The sequence below is a fragment of the Myotis daubentonii genome, chromosome 1, assembly GCF_963259705.1.
Source record: "Myotis daubentonii chromosome 1, mMyoDau2.1, whole genome shotgun sequence".
NCBI classification, from domain to species: Eukaryota; Metazoa; Chordata; class Mammalia; order Chiroptera; family Vespertilionidae; genus Myotis; species Myotis daubentonii.
Genome location: NC_081840.1, coordinates 182,460,149 through 182,480,842, shown reverse-complemented (window position 1 = coordinate 182,480,842; position 20,694 = coordinate 182,460,149). Strand labels below are relative to the sequence as shown.

Genomic DNA, 20,694 nt, shown 5'->3' with positions numbered 1-20,694 from the left:
ACTAATTATTTTCCTAAAGTTGTAGGACATACAAAAGTATGGTATACAAAGCCCACAATTTGTTTATCCTTAGTGTCATCAACTAGTCGGGTTTGAGGTTGATGATAAAGTTCAGGAATATAAAAATCCTGTATTGTATTGGGAAGGAGGAAGTTGGAACTCTAGCCTCACAAAGTTCTATGTCTTTGCACTGATCTAGAGCCTTGGCCACAGGGTCTGTCTTGGACTGTGTGGACAGTACAGCATAGAAATTTGTCATGTCATCTGGTTTTGAGAAAAATTGTTTTTCTAATATAAAATATCCTCTAAGCATTATGAATCAGTACAGGATTTAAAAAAAATATATATCTCTCCCCCCCCCCCCCAAGGAAATATCCCTAATATTAGAGAATAAACTTGTTCTGGCAGAGGTTTGGGGATAGAACTTGAAGGCCCATCTCAAGGAAACCCTCTCTGGCACTTTACTTCATGATATATGTGGGTTTTTTTTTTATGTTCAGACTAGAGGCCCGGTGCACAAAAATTTGTGCACTTGGGTGGGTCCCTCAGCCCACCCTGTGCCCTCTCGCAATCTGGGACCCCTTGGGGGTCCCTTCCCCTGGCTGCTGGCACCAGTTTTCCTCTGGTGCCCGGAACCCAGGCCTTCGCTCTTCGCTGGGAGGGGCCCACACGGTGGGCGAGGGGCTTAGCTCTTTTAAAAATACTTCTGAATGTTTGGTAAATAACCCTGTAGGAATCTACTTTCTGAAACATGCTGGTTGTTAAGGGCTGATTTGGGTAATCAACAAAATGTATGTTAAAATCCTAATCCCCAGAACCTCAGAATGTACCTGTATATGGAGATAAGATCTTTAAAGAGGGGATTACATTAAATTGTGGCAGTTCCAGTGGGACCCTTAGCCCATCTCACTGAAGTCCTTATAAGAAGAGGAATGTTGGGGTCCAGCCCCAGCAGGTCCAGGGGTTCCCAAAGAAGGAATGACACAGAGGCAGCATTCAGGTTATCATCATAGCCAGGTTCTCTTTTTATTGTCCTGTTACATCTATATTTATACTATTTGATCCTATAAACATGCCTCTATAAGCTTTTTTTTTTTTTTTTTTTTGCATCGGGTCCGTTTATTGGGGGGTCAGTCAAAGGGGGAGCTGGCTAGGGTGGGGTAGGGCAGCAGCTTGTCTGGCCCCCGAGAAACCTAACTTAAGTCCAGAGCCTCGAGGGCTTAGAAGCCAAAGTCTTCCTCCACCTTTATCTGCACGGGGGCCAGCTCCGGAGTCAGCGGGACTCCTGCCCAGTGCCCTTCCTATGGCACTCGCCACCTCTTCCAACTGCTGGGCCCCTTGCCAGGGGCCGGGCTGCTGGCTTCTGTGGGCGCTGGCGTCCTCCTGGGCGGGGACAGCCCCTCTTTCTCTGGAGGCTCGTTCTCAGCGTTGCCTGGGTTGGGGGCGTCTCTGCCCTGGCTGCCCTCGTCCTCCAGTAAGATGGTGAACTGGCTGGCCCGGTAGTTGTCACCGTAGGAGTCCAGCACCTTCATGAGGAACCTCCGCTCCTGCTGGAGTCTCCATGTTATCCTCTATATCTGATGGAGCCTGTTCAGGACCCGCTCCTTCGCCTGCTCAATCTCGCTGCAGCGCTGATCCAGCGCCTGGTACTTCCTGCGATTGAGTTCCTGTTGGCGCCGCCCTTGCTGGCCTCAGGCTGCCTCCTCCTCTTCGTCTCGCTCCTGGAGGCTGGAGCTGCCCAGACCCCCAGACACGAACTCCACTTCGGTCTCAAGCTCGCTCTCCAGGATGTGACCACCTTCAGCGGAGGCAGCGCCAGCTCCCAGCCGGGAGGTCCTGAGAACTCCTCAAAGCCCACAGCTGCCATGGACCCCTCTCTCTACTCCAGCTCCATTTCTCCCTGGCTCCCGACGCAGAACTTCCAACCTTGCAAGCCTCTAGTTTAAAGTGGCTTGCGAAACTACAGCCCATCCGATTTCACAGCCAGGCACCCAGGCCCTGGCCGCTAAGCCTCCTGGGAGTTGTAGTTCTCTATTTCCGGCTTGCCTCCCTCGCCCCACCCCCACCCCAGCCCCAACTGAAAGGCCCTGCTGGCTGGTCTAACCCTGTGGCCAGGCATCTGAGTCACCTCGGGTCTTTATTCCTGTCCCGACACCACGCCATCTGACCATGGAGACTCTCCTCTTGCGAGGCCCCTGGGTCTCCTTCTGGGTCTCCTCAGCCCAGGCACTGGATCGCGTGCCCCAGCAGCAATACAGCCCTGGGGCCTGGGTCTCCTTCTGGGGCCTGGCTATATCGCCCCCGGACGACGGGATGGCGTGCCCCAGCTGCGATGCAGCCCCGGGCCCTGGGTCTCCTCAGCCTGGGCACCGGATTGCGTGCCCCAGCGGCAAAAACAGCCCCGGCGCCTGGGTCTCCTTCTGGGTCTCCTCAGCCCAGGCACTGGATTGCGTACCACAGCTGCAACTCAGCCCCGGGCCCTGGGTCTCCTTCTGGGGCCTGGCTGCTTCGCCCCCGGGGGACCGGATCGCGTGCCCCAGCGGCAACGCAGCCCCAGCGCCTGGGTTACCTTCTGGGTCTCCTTCTGGGGCCTGGCTGCGTCGCCCCTGGGGTCCAGATGGTTCTGCCGGCCAGATCGGGTCAGGGCAACCGCTGGCACTCACGCCCCCAACCCGCTCTCGTGGGTTGGGGGCGTGAGTAGGGCGGACACCGCAGCCGCCCCGCTGGCCTGTGTCCTGGTCAGCCAGCGGGATCTGGTCCCCGGGGACTGCCAGCACTCACGCCCCAATCGCGGGTTGGCGGCGTGAGTGCGGGCGGACGCCGCAGCCGCCCCGCCGGCCCGTGTCCGGGTCTGCTGGCGGAATCGGGTCCCGGGCGACCGCTGCAGCCGCCGCGCAGGCCCGCGTGATCGGGTCCCAGGCGACCACCAGCACTCACGCCCTCAACCCGCTCTCTGATGGCGCTGTACCATCCTGCCTGCAATATGCAAATTAGCTGCCATCTTTTTGGCGGTTAACTGCCATCTTAGTTGGCAGTTAATTTGCATATCTCACTGATTAGCCAATGAAAAAGGTATCGGTCGTACGCCAATTACCATTTTTCTCTTTTATTAGTATAGGATGTTCTAAGTTAGATTACTCTAATGGTTAAGATCCCATATTTTAAAGCTCATGAACCCGCATCTGAGCCCCCCCATTTTTTAGTAATATATGTTAGTAAAATGCTAATATTTCTCATAGGATTGTTGTGAGGATTAAATGACTGTTTAATGCCTGTCACATAATATGTCCTTAATAAAAGTTAACTATTAAATACTGTTATTATTATGAAGTAAAATAAATGCTTAGGGAAGGTAATGTTTATGTTACCTGACGTATTGCTGCATATCTCTGTGGTGATCACTTATACCAGATAGAGTACTTTATGGACGAGGGGAGGGAAAAATAGGGGAATTTGAAACCCTTGTGTCCAATTCTCACATTTACCATTTCTTAATCTCACTGTTCTCTTTTATAAAATGGGAATCACAACTTTTTCCTGTCATAAGGAGTAAATAACAAAGGTGTATGAATGATATCTAGGAAAATTATGTTTCATAGTAAACATTCAGTGTGTTAATTTTTCTCTTTTTACTTTTTTGGGTTGGATATCCTATTAGTCAATTATGTATTAATGCCCTTCAGGCGAAGGCTACCAGCATCACACTTGTAGTTGGACAAATGGGTTTATTACTCATATGCCATGGGGATCTGTGGGAGTGCCTCAGTAAAGTGGTATTTGAAAAGCCTTATTAACGGATCTAGGCTTGTGTTAGGTAGTTTTGGGGAGGCTCTAAGGAAGTGGGGCTTTGCTCTGAATGGAAGGAGTTAGGAAGGGGGTGATATCATTAGGTGTCTTCATAAATAGGAGGAGGGAGGCCAAAGCCTCAGCTGAAGAAGCAGCCCTCCTCATGTTAGGCAGGATAGGGAGGGTTCGGCCACTCTGTGGTATGGGCAGAGTTCCTGATTTTGTCAGTGCCGAGATATGGTCATGGAGTGGTCTTGTTGTCCTGATCCACCGTGGTCACAGAGGGCTTTGGCTGGTGTTGGTGTTGAGTGAAATTGCTTATGTTCATCTGGGAAACAAGACCTCGCTGTAAGTGCCAGGCCTGCTGCCTTCCATGTAGGGCTGCGTTTATCCCATGTGCTTCTAGCCTAAGCTGGAAAAATAATACTGTTTTCCCCATGTGTGCAAAAAGTAACAGACGGATCTATTCTTTTAAAATATTGAGACAGTACAGCAATAATCAGAGAAAAATGTAAAAAGTCTCCATTCTTTTTCTTCTTGGAATAAACTTGCAGCAGTTCAGTGTGTAGCCCGCATTTGCTCTTATTAGTATTGGGATGAACATTCTTATAGCAGACTTTTTTGATTTACATGTCAGAACACTTTTCTGAGGAAGATGTTAAAAAATATGCTTAATTAAAATTTGTTAGATAATGCCAAGTTGCTATCTGAAAAGACTTCAAAAATTTACACTACCATCAACAGTGTGAGTGTCCTTTCATTCCTATTCTTGTCAACAGTCGGTAGTATCAGTTTTTAAAGATGTTTCCCCATTGATAAGTGAAACTTTTTTTGGTTGTATTTAACCTAGAGGCCTGGTGCACGAAATTCGTGCACGGGAGGAGGTGTCCCTCAGCCCTGCCTGCACCCTCTCCAATCCAGGACATCCCTCTTGCAATCCAGGACCGCTGGCTCCTAACTGCTTGCCTGCTAGCCTGATCCCTAACTGCTCTCCCCTGCCTGCCTGACACCCCTAACTACTCTCCCCTGCTGGCCTGATCCCCCTAACTGCTCTCCCCTGCTGACCTGATCCCCCTAACTGCTCTCCCCTGCTGACCTGATCCCCCTAACTGCTCTCCCCTGCCAGCCTGATCACCCTGACTGCCTTCCCCTGCTGGCCTGATCCCCCTAACTACTCTCCCCTGCTGACCTGATCCCCCTAACTTCTCTCCCCTGCCAGCCTGATCACCCTGACTGCCTTCCCCTGCTGGCCTGATCCCCCTAACTGCCTTCCCCTGCTGACCTGATCCCCCTAACTGCCTTCCCCTGCCAGCCTGATCACCCTGACTGCCTTCCCCTGCCAGCCTCATCACCCTAACTGCCTTCCCCTGCCAGCCTGATCACCCTAACTGCTCTCCCCTGCCAGCCTGATCACCCTAACTGCTCTCCCCTGCCAGCCTGATCACCTTAACTGCCTTCCCCTGCTGGCCTGATTGCCTTAACTGCCTTCCCCTGATGGCCAGATCCCCCTACCTGCTCTCCCCTGCCGCCTGATCACCCCTAACCGCCTCTGCCTTGGCCCCGCCACCATGGCTTTATCTGGAAGGACCTCTGGTCTAATTAGCATATTACCCTTTATTAGTATAGATAGAGACCTGGTGCATGGGTGGGGGCTGGCTGGTCTGCCCTGAAGGGGGTCCCGGATCAGGTTGGGCGTCCCCTTGGGGGGCAGGGCTGGCCTGGGCGAGGAGCCTGGAGCACTTTACAGGCCAGCCACACCTCCAATTGGGGTGGGGGGAGTCCCCGCTGGGGTGCAGGGCCAGCCTGGGCGAGGGGCTGCCAGGGGTTTGCAGGCCGGCCATATCCCCATCAGGGTGGGGGTCCCTGCTGGGGGCGGTGCCGGCCTGGGCGAGGGGCTGGGGTGGTTTGCAGGCTGGCCACACCCCTGATCAGGGTAAGGATCCTCTCTGGGGGCGGGGCAGGCCTGGATGAGCCTGGCGAGGGGCTGATGGCCATTTGCAGCCTGGCGAGGCCCCCGATTTGTCAGGATGGACATCCGGAATACGTCCGGTCTAATTAGCATATTACCCTTTTATTAGTATGGATATTCCTGATTAATAGTACTCTTTCATGTGTTTACTGGCCATTTTTCTTCTGTGATTTATTTTTGCAATTTTGAAAGAAGATTGTCATTATTTTTATTGCTCTGAAGGTTTTATTTTTATGTATTTTGAATATTAGCTCTTTGTCAAAGGTATTATAAATATTTTCTTCTAACTTATCATTTGTCTTTAACTTCACTTGTTAATTAACTTAATTTCTTTGAGCCTTAGTTTCATCATTTGCAAGATGGGGAATATGGTAGGAGGATTTAATGATGTACTTGAAAGCATTGTTTTCTTGTGTGCTTATTGCGATGTTGTTTGGGAGTTCTCTGGTGCTCCGTGCCCTTGTCTTGAGAACCAAGGAGCTCTGTTTAGCTTGAAGACACTAAAAAAGGTCACAGTTTGTGACATAAGAGGTGAACCTCATGAATTATCGCATGATCATCATTGGTTTGTGACTGGGTTTTACCAAACCCAGCCACGACTATTCTTCCCCTAGACATCAGGGCTACAAGAAGAATGTATACTGAGGAGCTTAACTTTTTAATACTCTTCCAACTAGAAACAAATATACTTAAAGGCTAATAATGGTGGTTATGTCTGTGGTGCAATTACGGTTTTAATTTTCTTATGTTTTATAATATTTTCAGGAGTAATTAAAATAAACAAGCAGTTTCTTATACTTGGAAGAATTAGAAAAAGCTATTGTCACAGAGGTGTCATACTTCAGGCCTGGAGAGGTTCAAAGATATTAATGTTGATGGAAAAGGACCCTTCTTTCTCTCCTTTAACTGTTTCTCCTTTTTCCCCTTAGAATTAAAGAGTTGCATTTGAATTTATGGTCACTCATTGGCAGAGAATATAGAAATTATAGTGTATTTCATTTTTTTTCTGGTGTTGTGTGTATCTTTTTCATTAATTTTAAAAGTTTATTCATAGGATATTCCTAAAGTAAAATTTATGAAGCTTATAAATAAATATCCATTTAGGAGACAGTGTTAATACATTCATTACAGTAGCATTTATTAATCTGTTGTGTAAAAGGTTCTTTGGGATGCTAAGAGATAAATAAGTCATCACCTCATCCCTCTGCAGCCCTAGTTAGGACATAGCCATTAAACAGTTAATATGTGCAAGGCATGAAACTGAGTTATAAACTGAGTAGAAGTGTTAGATGAAGGAACAAGGAAGAGAGATTTGAGTTAAAAAAGTTTAAGGTTAAGAATTGTAGTAGGTGGAAAGTGACATTCTAGGTGGAGAGAATCATCTTGGCAAAGACACAGGCTTATATCAGTGCATGACAGAGTTGAGTAATACAGAAGAAACTGACATGGCTGCTTTGTTCACGGAGAGATGAAATATGAAAGATGAAGTGCTTCTAAGATGTTGACTTGTTCAGCGTTGCAGCTGATAGAATTAACTTTCGTGGGTACTTAGATTTAGAGTAAATAATCCCTTGAGACTATGTGCTTATGGAAGTTTCTATATTATAAAGTAAGGATATAAATGCCTTGGTTAAAGGATTATTGAATTAGTGTTTTGAAATACACCCATTTTTTTTTTAATTCATGAGTATGTTAATGTAAGTTTCTGGAAACTCCTTTTAGCAGCACTGAGACCTGGAGTCAGCCCTGAGAATTTACTGGGTCAGGGGCCTCCTCAGCAGCCTCCGCAGCAAAACAGAGTCCTTCAGCAACTACAGCAGGGAGACTGGAGATTGCAGCAACTTCATTTACAGCCTCGCCATCCTCAGCAGCAGCAGCAGCAGCAGCAGGAAGCTTATATGCAGCAGGTAGTTCCTTTGTTACTAGAGTGAAAGTAGTGTTGGGAAATGCATGCAGCTTTGAATATCAGTGAATTCCTTTTCTTATCATGGGCACCTTGAACTCTAGATCCAGGTAAACATTTTGCTTAATTTTCTGACTACTAAGGAATATGTATTTTATTTGCATTCATGAACTACTTAAGAATACTCTGTTGAAATAGTTGCATCATGGCTTTATAAGGCAAAGAATATCTAGTCATTTGGCATCATGAATAAACACTGCAGTCTATGATAAATATTTTTTTAGTTATATTTTGAGTTCAGATACGTAAACTATAATTGCGTTATTGCTGGAAAGGTGATATTAAGCTTAGAGAAGTAACATTGTCATAAGGTTTTGTTTTTGTATTTTTGCTTGGTGTGTTTATGGATGGTGGAGGGAGGAGGCATTTAGAGAACTAAAAATGACCTTAAGTTCTGTACTGTGCTTTGCCTCATCAGAACCTGCAAAGTTCTAGTTTCACTAAACTATTTTAAATTTAATGACTGTCACCATTATCCTTTCATCATTTCCCGAAATATTTTTGAGCCAGTTATATGAATGGCACTTCTCAGGGGTGCCTCCCTTCTCTGGTCTTGACTGATAGACCCAGAGTGGAGGATAGATAAGTAGGTGATAGCTAGAAGATATAATTGAAGGGGGGGAGATAAGAGGAGCTTGGGAATTGAATGTAATGAGTTCTGGATACAAGTAACTTCAGGGTCTCCATCAACTGGTAAATGTGTTTAGGTTTCATCCCAACATCCTTAAACTGTGCTAGAAATGATTTTGGTCGAATCCATTATGTTTCATTGATAATTCTGAAGCCATTTCCAATAAACATATATAAGTTGTAATTACTATAGCTATTTTACATTGGTGTTTGGACTTCTGAGTATCCCAGTCATTGTTATGGTAAGATCAGCATGTAAAAAGAAAGACTGTGGCACAAAAAAGGCATGAGTAATATTGATGAACTTGTTTACTTTTCTCCTTGTAGTATCAACATGCAATGCAGCAGCAACAGATACTGCAGCAACAGTTTTTAATGCACTCAGTATATCAGCCACAGCCTTCTGCACCACAGTATCCTGCAATGGTAAGTGTTACATAATGTCTGGAGATTTCTCTCTGAATATGCTGTTGGAATTCACAGTGTGAGTGGCATTATTCAGAATTTAATTATTTCAAAATCAATTCAATAGTTAATTATACATCCTGTATAATAAAAGCCTAATATGCTAAGTGTCTGGTGGGCCATTCAACCATTAAAGCATAGTATGCTAATGATATGCTAAGGCCACTCAACTGTTCACTATGACGTGCACTGACCACCAGAGGGCAGACAGTCGACCGGTCGTCCAGTTGCTATGATGTGCACTCACCACCAGGGGGCAGGTGCTCTGACTGGTAGGTTAGCTTGCTGCTGGGGTCTGGCTGATTGGGACTGAGTGAGATGGGCCGGACATGCCCTTGGAGCCCTCCTGCAGTTCCTCCAGGATGGCCAACCTCCTGCATCCCTCACCGGCCCCGATTGTGCACCGGTGGGGTCCCTCGGCCTGGCCTGCGCCCTCTTGTAATCTGGGACCCCTCTGGGGATGTTGGAGAGCTGGTTTCAGCCCGATCCCGCAGGCTAGGCCAAGGGACCCCGCAGGCTAGGCCAAGGGACCCCACTGGTGCACAAATTCGTGCACCGGGCCTCTAGTGTTTTTATATATCTCTATATACATCTATATAGAATTGATTTTTAGAGAGAGAGGAACAAAGAGAAAGAGAAACATTGATGAGAGAGAAGCATCATCGATTGGCTGCCTCCTGCACGCTCCCCCATGCCTGGGTTTGGGGATCAAGCCCCAAACCCAGGCATGTGACCTGACTGGGATTCAAACCATGACCTCTTGGTTCCTGGGTTGGCACTCAAACACTGAGCACACCAGCTGGGCTAATTACTCATATTTTATCAAAGCAGTCATATATTCTTTTTTTTTTTTTTTTAAAGCAGGACAACTGTGATAGCTTTTGTTTTTTACTGTGGTAAATATATATAACATCACATTTACCATTTTATCCCCTTTTGAGTGTACAATTCAATGGCATTTAAGTACATTCACATTATTGTGCTATCTCAGGAACTTTCCTGTCATCCCAAATTGAAACTCTGTATCCATTAAACAGAAGCTGCTCTTTCTCCCCTCCCCCTCAGCCCCTGGTAAAAGCTATTCTACTTTATTATTATTATTATTATTATGATGATGATGATGATGATGATGATGATTATTATTGACTCTTTTAGGGATGTTACCTATTTTCCTGCCCACTCCCAACCTTTGCCTCCCTCCACCTGGCCCTTGTCCCTCCCCTCCTCTCCAGGCCTTTACCACATTATTGTCTGTGTCCATGGACTATGTATATATGTATATATGTATTCTTTGGTTGATCTCTTCCCATCCTCCCCTTTCTTCCTCCCCTCTGAGATCTGTCATTTTGTTTCATTTACCCATGCCTCTGGTCCTATTTTATTTTAATTCAGTTTAGTTTATCATCAATTTATTTTATTCTTCAGATAACACATATAAGTGAGATTGTGTGATTCTTGTCTTTCTCTGACTCAAAGTCAGTCATGTATTCTAAAGTAGCTTTAAAGTGGGATGAACTATAGCACCTGAATTTGGCACTTTTTAACTAACTGATAGTATTTTTTGTTTATCTCATAGTATAAGGAAAATGGATCTGTTACCCATGATCTTTTTGTCCTATGTCTCTTTCACTTGGCAAATACCAGTTGAAGAAAATCCAAAAGAAAATTATGTTTGTTTCAGAGAATAGTTTGATCTTTTTTACAGCAACCACCGTATTATAAGGACTAACCTACTCTATTATCTTAAAATATTTAAAGGATAATTTTTGAATCCTTCCACATTAGCCTAGCTTCATAATTTCTAAACTAGATTTATTTCATTTTGCTGAATTTTTCTAGTAGCGAATTGCTCCCGCAGATATAAATTATTTTTAATTTTTGCTTTTATTTGCCAATGTGAAAAGAAGGAACATAGTGAACAGGTGTGGGGTGACAGTGCATTAGTGAACTCGAGCATTGTTTTGTATAATGGCATTTCTTGTTTCAGGTGCAGCGGTATCAGCAGGCTTTCTTGCAGCAGCAAATGCTAGCTCAACATCAGCAGTCCCAACAACAGGCGTTAGCTCAACATCAGCAGTCTCAACAACAGGCGTCATCTGAGTATCTTACCTCCCCTCAAGAGTTCTCACCGGCCTTAGTTTCCTATACTTCATCTCTTCCAGCTCAGGTTGGAACCATAATGGACTCCTCTTATAGTGCCAATAGGCAAGTATTTTTCCAGTGAATGCTAAGGAAATTCTTATGGACGTAGGTGTAATTGTGGATTGGAGTCCTTAAGTGGCTCCTGAATTAGTTTAGAGCCCATCTTTCTGTAGCGTCCCCTCCTCCTCATCCCCCTCTCTTTAAAATCAAATGAACATATCCTTGGATGAGGATTAAAAACAAAAAGAAGCACATAGAGATTGTTCCTCCATTACCAATGTTAGAACATCTGCATCTGAATTAGGAATGACCTTGACAGCTTTTCTATGTTGCCTCATTCCTATGCTGTATTTTCAGGCTGGATTGAAGGGAGGTGCCCAGGGATTCTTAGGTTAATCTTCTCTTAAAAGCTAAGAGGCCTATTAGATAACTTTCATAGAATTATTGGTCCCAGACTCCAGACTATAGATACTTTAACACCATGAAAGATTTATTATATAGAAAATAACCCTCATCTAGTTTTAGCTAATTTATAAAGCAACTCCAGCAGTTAATAATTTGTTGGTAGCTACTTAGAAACTGCCTCTGTTAAAGGGAAAGTTATTGTGACTTCTCACAGTAAGGACATAAGATCACCTTAGTAGTGATTTTAGAATGATGACTTTGATATGGCTACTGATTTTCATTTTAAGGCTTGTTTACTATGATAATAGTTAATATTTATTGAATGCTCACTATTATTTTTTTACGAGACACTGTTCTCTTTATGTGTATTAAATCATTTAATCTTCTCAGTATTCCTATGAGGTATATTCTGTTACTCCTGTTTTATAGATAAGGATGCTGAGACATAGAGAGGTTAAGGTACCTACCTACCCAAGGGTACACAGCTAGTGACCTTAAAGAGCCTGTTAAAATCCCAGTTGGTCTTTCTCTCAATCAATGCCCTTATCTGTCATCTCCATAACAATACAGCCATCTGCTTTCCTAAGCATGTATAAAGTAGAGCATTTAAAAAATTCAATTTTAATGTTTTTTCTTCTTTTAATTATTACTCTAGGTCAGTTGCTGAAAAAGAGGCAGTTGCAAATATTACAAATCAGAAGAACTTCAGTAACCCACCTGATATGTCAGGGTGGAATCCTTTTGGAGAGGATAATTTTTCCAAGTTAACAGAAGAAGAACTGTTGGACAGAGAATTTGACCTTCTAAGATCAAGTAAGGGACACTTGAAGGCTTATTTTGCTTCAGAGTAAAATAACAGCTCTATAATTATTCAGCAAGGCCAAAGACTGCTTTAAGGGGGTAAATAGAAAATTCTTTTTGCACATTTGAGGGCAAAAATCAGGCCACCTTCTCTTAACACATACAGAACTATCAAACTATGTTGCGTGCATTAGAACTCAGTTGCTTGATAGTAACTATTAAACCCAAGATTACTGATAATACACTGATTCCTAATGCTTAAAATATATTGTGTATTATTGAATGTTAAGTTCAGAATATCTTCAAAACATGGAAAATTAATGTTCAAATAAAAAGGGAGACATTAGTATCTTGCCTTACTAGTAATCATTTTGAAGCTTTGTGATTTTTGCATATTCAAAAGAAGATATTGTGGGTCTGAGATGCCCTTTGAAAGTGCCTGAAAGAAAACATGGGCTACTACATTATGTTAATGTTTTGTAATGCCCTTTTAACGAGTGATAACATAAAGGGCTGCTTTGTTGTCCTGATGTGGCAAAAGTTAAATAAATTCTTTTCCATTTTAAATCAGATATCTCAATGTTTTTACTTGGAATCATTGCCTTTTCTTTTTGCCTTTTCTTAAACTACCTAATATATATATTTTAAGCCTCACCATACATATTTTAGAAGAGGTCCTTTTTTGGAAAAGGGATCTGTGGAGTGTTTTAGGAGGTTGCCAAATTGGAGCAAAACACTTTTGGTGCATGTCATTTTCAGGTTTCTCAGGCGTGTGTGTGTGTGTGTGTGTGTGTGTGTGTGTGTGGGCATTCAAGTGTGTTTACCCATTTTTGCATGTGAAAAAAAGATCTTACTTGTCCCTAGTTATAGTTTCTAGTTTATTTTAGGTAACTGGCTTCATGAGAACATTTACTAGATGAAATGATTTGTTGCACATTAGTATATATTTTATGTAAAATTTTAAATGCCCTGAGTTAATGTAAGAATAGTTGTTTGGGATTTGAATTTGTATTTTACATATTGGTCATATGATTATCAAAAATTAAATTGATGATTAAATGCAGATATAAAATGAGTTCTGAGCCTTTAATAAAAGCTTGTTAACTTTGGTAAAACCAATCCTACATCTTTTTATTAAAAATTGTTTTTTAACCACAACTTTTTTGTTTGACATTTCCCCTACAGTTTATGTCGAGTGACCTCAAAGCAAGGTTTTAAAAAAGGAAACAAAGTATTTGGGGGTGGGGGGAGATTGGCAGGGAGGCACAGGGATAACCAGATCATTATAATTTACAGAATTATTTTTAAAGCAATAGGAACAATTAAAATACTTATTTTAATGTGTTCTTACTGTGAGTGTAACCAAGGGTTTGTTAAATCAGTATTTTTTATTCCTTTGGTAAAAGACTCCTTTTTAAAAAAACTAATTTATGGAATGGGTAAACTGTTCACATAATTTTGACCTTGTAAGGACTTGTAATGACATCCAAGTTTAATTTACTTGATATAGGCAAGAATGGCATATAAATATTCATGTGTACAGAATTTCATAAAAATTGGTTTAGCATGTAAAATTCTTTAAAAAGAATTTTTTTGAGTTGATTTCAGAGAGGAAGGAAGCGGGGGAGGGGGGGAATGGGGAGGCGGCAGTGCGGGGAGAGAAACATAAATGATGAGAGAGAATCACTGATCGGCTGCCTCCTGCATTCCCCACACTGGGGGCATATGCCTCGACCTCCTGGTTCATAGGTTGACAACACTCAGCCACTGAGCCATGCCAGCTGGGCAGTTAGCATGTAAAACCCTTAACCAGCTATTTGCTTTCAAACTTCAAGGTTGGATAATGTGTGTACTTTATATATGTAGTTGTGCACATGTACATATGCCAAAGAGAGTTCAGACTTCATTACACTGTTAATTATGGAAAGGTGTTAAGTTCCAAGTAAAAGTATGGGAGGAACTTTATGTGAAGGTCATACTTGGAGTAACTCATCCATTTGGCAAATTGCCTGGATAGTCCCTGAGTTATGGAAATCCTTGTCAGAGACTGATGCGCTTAAGTTGGCATATAACACCAGAAAATAGGAACTCTGAGCCCTGACGTGCCATTTAACTAGGTTGTAATCTCAATGAAGTCACTTACCTGCTGTCTCACTTCCTCGCTTAAAAGCTGAGTATAATGATGCTTTAACTAAGAGTGTTCTCAAGAAAATTAAGTGAAATGTCTTTAAAGAATCTGGGCACTCAATAAAATGCCACTTTCCCTTTTCTCACCTTCTGTGTAAGTCTTTAGGTGCCAACTTATGAGGTTATTGCCTTTTAACCAGAATTTGAAAATTATATTTAAATTATCAGGTTTCTTGGCTGGCAATCAAAACACCAAATTAGAAGGGACTTTGTAAGCAAACACAACAGCAAGAGTGACAGGTAACAGCAATGAAGGAGATACAGAAACATGTCTTTTTTTCTCTTAGTAATTGATAGTCATAAAAATTGGGTTCAAGAAAGGTGAAATGTTTTGATAAAGTTTACAAAGAAATCAAGAATATATAGACTATAATTTAGAAAGTCTTCCTCCTGAAGTTTTACTTAGCTGTGCTATTCAGTCATCTCTAGCACCTCTTTCACTCACCAGCAGAAATGTATCTAATATTTGCTCTAGTTGATAGATCAGGTTTAAATTACACTGATGGGCAAAAGACCTCTTCCAGAAACTTAAAGAGTTTTGGTAAAAGCTAGTGTCATGAAAGTTGATTATTTGGTCATTACTGGTTGGTTCCTTTGTCTCTTAACAACTTTATAAAAATGAATAAATTATTGATTTATTTGAAATACCAAATTCATCTTTTTTTTCCTCAGGCAGTTATTTTTCACCAATTTTCAAAGTCCTTTATAAAATAATTTAGATTTGGTTTATGAGATACTTTCTTAAAGATATAACCATTGACCATGTAATGATCGCTCATACTAATACATTCTTATTTCACATTTTATTTTTAAAATGATACATGGTTATTTATTAAAAGAAAAAAAGAAAAAGCATTATTTAGGAAATACTTATGTCTATTATCCAGAAGATAATGTTAAAATCATATATTTTGAGATACTAAAATTATAACAAGAGCTGTTTTTTAGTGATCTTTAAGAAAATAGTTAGAAAGGGATTTAACATGTGAAATAAACCAGATTCTTCTTACTTTTGCTTTTAGTGTAACTGAATATTATTTATGCTTCAGAATTTTTTACCTGTTCCTAATTAAAACCAAAACATTAAATCAAAATGAAGAATTATTAATGCAGCTGGCCTCAGTGATATTTTTAAAAATTTAAGTATATTTTTCATTGTCCGTTGTACCAAAATATCTAGATTAGTATGTAAACTTTGGTAATCTAATTGTCATAATATTTAACACATTAAATGCTAATTAGAATACAGGTGTTTGCTTTGAGAAAATGTTTAACTTGCCTTTGTTCAAATAGCTGTGTAGCTGTACATGTTAATTAAAAATAACAATAGAATGGAATATTTTTTTGTCGATGGTGAATTTATTGTTTGTTTTTTTTTTGTTTGTTTAAAATTACATCAAAACTAAAAGGAAGAATAGAAGAAACTAAAGACTGGCTATTTTGCAAAATCTACTAAATGTATGTTTTGTTTTGTTTTCTATGAAGCCACAGAATAAAATATATATAAACATCTGCTTATATAATTAGTTTGTTGTAAAACATTAACTCATCATTTTAAGCTAATTATATATAATATATAATTTATATGTTATGGTTCCTTCAGAGCAGAATAACAGAAATTTTCGCGTATACTAAAACAGTTTCACAAGTATCAGATTGAAAACTGCACTTTTAAATCTTATTTATTAACCATTGGCTTGAACAGCTTAAAGGTTAATAAATAAGATAATGGCTTGAACAATTAGAGTAGTTAATTTTTTCTGATGATAGATATTATGGAATATAGTTTGATTCTAGGATTTTTAATTCCTGTATTTTTGCCAACTGTATCAATTAAAATTTTTGAAAAGATACTGCCTTTATTCACCAATACAGTTCTGTTAGAAAGGCTGGAAGAGGTAAGTTTCTTATATTGGACAAATCAAACAAAAGCTTTGCTCTATTAAAAGTTTGTTAACTTTGGTAAAACCAATCTTACATATTTTTATTAAAATTTTTGTTTTCATCATAACTTTTTTGTTTGATATGTCTTCTACAATTTATGTTGAGTGACCCCAAAGCAAGATTTAAAAAATGGAAGCAAAGTTTTTCTTTTTGGGTATTGGCAGGGAGACACAGGGGATAATCAGATCATTATAATTTGTTAATTGTTAAAACCAATTATTTGAAATAGAACTTCAAATATATTTTAGGGTGAGTATATAGTTGAAAAGTAACTGTATATACCACTTCATTAGTTTTTATTTATGAAATAATCAATCACTTAAGATAATTAATGCAGTATATGTTTTTATTTTCTATTTTGTGTCCTGGAACCCAGATTATCATGTGAACTTTGAAAATCTAAATTACTTAAAAACTCTTTCGTGGAAAAATTGATTCTGTGTTTTTTGGAACAATGAGAACATGATTCATTTTATAGTGAATTTATCCTGATACCTGTTTTGAAATAATTGGATAATGTTTGCATTGAACAATGTCTTCATATTTTTAATTATGAGGACCCTCTATATAAAAAATATTAGTTTACTCCTACATGGTAATGTTTCTACTCTTATCATTACTATATGGTGTTATTTGAACATTTATCATGAATTCACCCACCAGCGTGTGAGGATTTAAAGAATCATAGTGGTAACTTTGCATTTTTATATTCTGTAACTATTGGTTTAGTAGTTTATAAACCTGTAGATTATGTTAAAATATAGACTCCCTACCTAGATATTCTGGCTCATTAGGTCTGTGGTAGGTCTCAGGTAACTACATTTTACACAGGAATCCTGGCAGTGATTGATCCAGATGGTTTAGGAAGGAAGTTTGGTCCTGATTTAGACCTAAGTTCCTATGAACTCTGCCTTGATTTTCAAGAATGAGGGATCTTGGATAATGATGTGCTGTGGCTGTCATTCTGAGACCGTCTCTCCATTTGTCCTTCCCATCCCTTTTCCTTTGTCCTCACTTTTTGTGCACCAGAATTTGGGAAATGAAGAACGGATAGGGGAGTCTAGGACTGTGATACAAAGCACAATCTCTGGTTTTACAGATATTCTATAAATGCAATCAGGGCCTGAAAACATGGGTAACCACAGGTACCCTATGATTCACTGATTCTTAGGCCGCTCTTACGGTTTGATTTATGGCTTCCTACCACAATAAATTAAAGACCCTTGGTTTGTAAAGTATTCTCCAGTCTTATTTTTTTAGAAATATGCTATGAGACTAACCTGTCTCTCTCTTTTTTATGTTCAAAATTTTAAAAAAATCATTTTAAAATTAAATTCATTGGGGTGATGTTGTTTAAAGATTATATAGGTTTCAAGTGTAGATTCTATGATAAGTGATCTGAATATTGCATTGACTTTGGGTGGTGGGCACACACTGACATATACAGAGGTGTTGAACAACAAAATATTTTTTAAAAAGCTTTTTTTCCCATAGTTCAATCAGCATTTGTTACTGATTTCCTGAATCAAATATACAGTTAATATCTTGAAAAAGAAAACCTAAAATAAAATTTTACTGTTATCCTTTGCATTATTGGATTTGAAAAACAGCTCTTAAGTTTTGGAAGTTTTGTTTGTGTATAGGTCCATTGTCAGATGTGTTTTCTTAACAAAATATTTTTATTAGTGTTTCAAAAAAATTTAAGTAAAAATTTAAGCAACCTGAAGTTTCATGTGGACTTTGCAGAGTTAGTTTTAGCCATAAAAGTTAGTCATTGTATCCATTATCATAAAGATATTTATAGAATTAGTTGTTCATAGCAGTAATTGAGTATATTCAGGATAATGTAGACTCTAGGCCAGCCGTAGGCAAACTACGGCCCGCGGGCCGGATCCGGCCCGTTTGAAATGAATAAAACTAAAAAAAAAAAAAAAAAAGACCGTACCCTTTTATGTAATGATGTTTACTTTGAATTTATATTAGTTCACACAAACACTCCATCCATGCTTTTGTTCCGGCCCTCCGGTCCAGTTTAAGAACCCATTGTGGCCCTCCAGTCAAAAAGTTTGCCCACCCCTGCTCTAGGCTTTTGCCTTCTGAAGAATATGCTCCCTGGACCAGTACTATCTCTTCACTTGGGAGCCTGTTGAAGTACAGAATCTCAGAACCCTTTCCAGAACCATCCAGTCAGTATCTCCATTAAACCCTTTTACCCGGCACTACATTTTTCTCTCTAGCAGGGCTGGTGACCTTTTTTCTGCCAAGAGCCATTTGAGTATCACATCATTCACCGGCCATACAAAATTATCAACTTAAAAAATTTGGTCTAACATTTAATTAACTCACCCTTAATGCCTTGGGCAGGGCCAGACCAAATAATTTCATGGGCCTTATAAGTTCCCCAGCCCTGGTCTGTAGGTTTATTTGTTTTTAACATGCTACTTGTATATTTCTCATTTGCTTATTGCATTTTTGTTTAATTTGGTGTTGCATGCCCATTGCCTAAAACAGTGCCTGTATCTAAACAATACAGAAGTATTTGCTGGGTGAATAAATAAGGTATGTCATTAAGATGTTTAATTTAATAGATACCTATATCTTTGTACCTGTGTGTATGTGAATGATTGAATAACTATAAACAATATAAGAAATGAACTATAAAATACACTGTTACTTTTATTGCTGTTGAGAAATAGGATTTACTTATTTAATGAATGAGAGACCATTTGCAATATTTTTCCATATGTATTTATGGAGAAAGTCTGCCAAATATGTCTCTGTTTAGTACGCTGGGTTTAAGTGCAGGTCCAGTATGTTACAAGTTGAAGACAACTGGTATTTAAATAAACCAAACCAAATTACTAGGTTAGTTGCATTTAGTGAAATCTAGCTCCGTGATTACATTGTTAAGCTTGCTTTTGTAGCAACAAATAATGTATTAAACTCAGGATTACCCCTAATAGTTTTAAAAATGAATTCTGAATGTAATATTTTTCAAAACGTTGTTTCTTTGTTTAATTTTCACTTTTATTTACACTGTAAACCACTTAAAATTTTTTTAAAGACCGTTTTTTTATTTTATTTTATTTTATTTTTTGTTTTGTTTCATTTTATTTTTGCAGATAGGCTCGAGGAGAGAGCATCCTCAGATAAGAATGTAGAACCACTTTCTGCTCCACATAACCATCCTCCAGAAGATCCTTTTGGTTCTGTTCCTTTCATTTCTCACTCAGGCAAGTTACATGTGTAACATCATCACTTTCATTAAAAAGAATATACACAAGAACAAGATTGAGAACAAAACAGTGTATTAATATAAAGCCAAAGTAAGAATCAGGTGTTAGTTACAGAAAATAGAAAACTAACTTAACCTTCAGCCATCCTGGTCTTCCTAATGTCATTCTTTCCATTGGGTGATTCGCTTGTGCTTTTGCCAACATAGAAAAATGTGGATTTATATAATAGAACTATAACTGTTTTCTTTTTCCTTTGTTATTGGATACTGTTGAAAAAAATCCAGGCATGAATTGTTTATATATTGAAAACACATAAAAAGGTATTTTTATGCTTAGCTTTTGCTTAAAATTCCTAGATTTTCCTAGTTTATACATGTGCTTACAGCTGCATTTTAAAAGTATTTTGTATTTGTCACAATCACTAATTATCTACTCCTTTGTTTTTACATTTTTGCTTTGATTTCAATCCAGAATTTAAATATTATTATTCACCATTTAAAAATATTGGTAGTAACATTTTCTTTTTTAATTTTTTTTCTTTATTGATTAAGGTATTACATATGTGTCCTTCCCCCCCTTCCCCCCCCCCCCGCCCACTCATGCCCTCACCTCCCCTGGTGTCTGTGTCCATTGGTTAGGCCTATATGCATGCATACAGGTCCTTTGGTTGATCTCTCCCCCTTACCCCCACCCTCCCCTACCTTCTCTCTGAGATTTGATGGTCTGATCGTTGCTTCTCTGTCTCTGTTTTTGTTCATCAATTTATGTTGTTCATTATATTCCACAAATGAGTGAGATCATGTGATATCTTTCTCTGACTGGCTTATTTTGCTTAGCGTAATGCTCTCCAGATCCATCCATGACGTTGCAAATGGTAAGAATTCCTTCTTTTTTTACCGCAGCGTAGTATTCCATTGTGTAGATGTACCACAGTTTTCTAATCCACTCATCTGCTGATGGGCACTTAGGCTGTTTCCAAATCTTAGCTATGGTGAATTGTGCTGCTACGAACATAGGGGTGCATATATCCTTTCTGATTGGTGTTTCTAGTTTCTTGGGATATATTCCTAGAAGTGGGATCACTGGGTCAAATGGAAGTTCCATTTTTAGTTTTTTGAGGAAACTCCATACTATTTTCCACAGTGGCTGCACCAGTCTGCATTCCC

General features: G+C 39.9%; 2 protein-coding genes across 7 annotated transcripts in view; one reads left to right on the top strand and one right to left on the bottom strand.

Annotated features, from left to right (window-relative positions):
- Positions 1 to 20,694, bottom strand: part of PAQR3 (progestin and adipoQ receptor family member 3) — a 91,371-nt gene that overhangs the window by 25,040 nt on the left and 45,637 nt on the right. The gene's annotated exons all lie outside the window — the stretch shown is intronic.
- BMP2K (BMP2 inducible kinase) overlaps positions 1 to 20,694 on the top strand; it is a 139,058-nt gene that overhangs the window by 93,767 nt on the left and 24,597 nt on the right. For 3 of the 6 annotated variants that reach the window (XM_059667579.1, XM_059667531.1, XM_059667569.1), the window contains 5 exons: positions 7,478 to 7,662; positions 8,676 to 8,774; positions 10,801 to 11,018; positions 12,016 to 12,173; positions 19,415 to 19,525. In XM_059667579.1, the coding sequence (XP_059523562.1) occupies positions 7,478 to 7,662; positions 8,676 to 8,774; positions 10,801 to 11,018; positions 12,016 to 12,173; positions 19,415 to 19,525 (771 nt within the window). The remainder of the gene's footprint in view (positions 1 to 7,477; positions 7,663 to 8,675; positions 8,775 to 10,800; positions 11,019 to 12,015; positions 12,174 to 19,414; positions 19,526 to 20,694) is intronic. The other 3 variants (XM_059667551.1, XM_059667542.1, XM_059667559.1) reach the window with 3 other exon arrangements.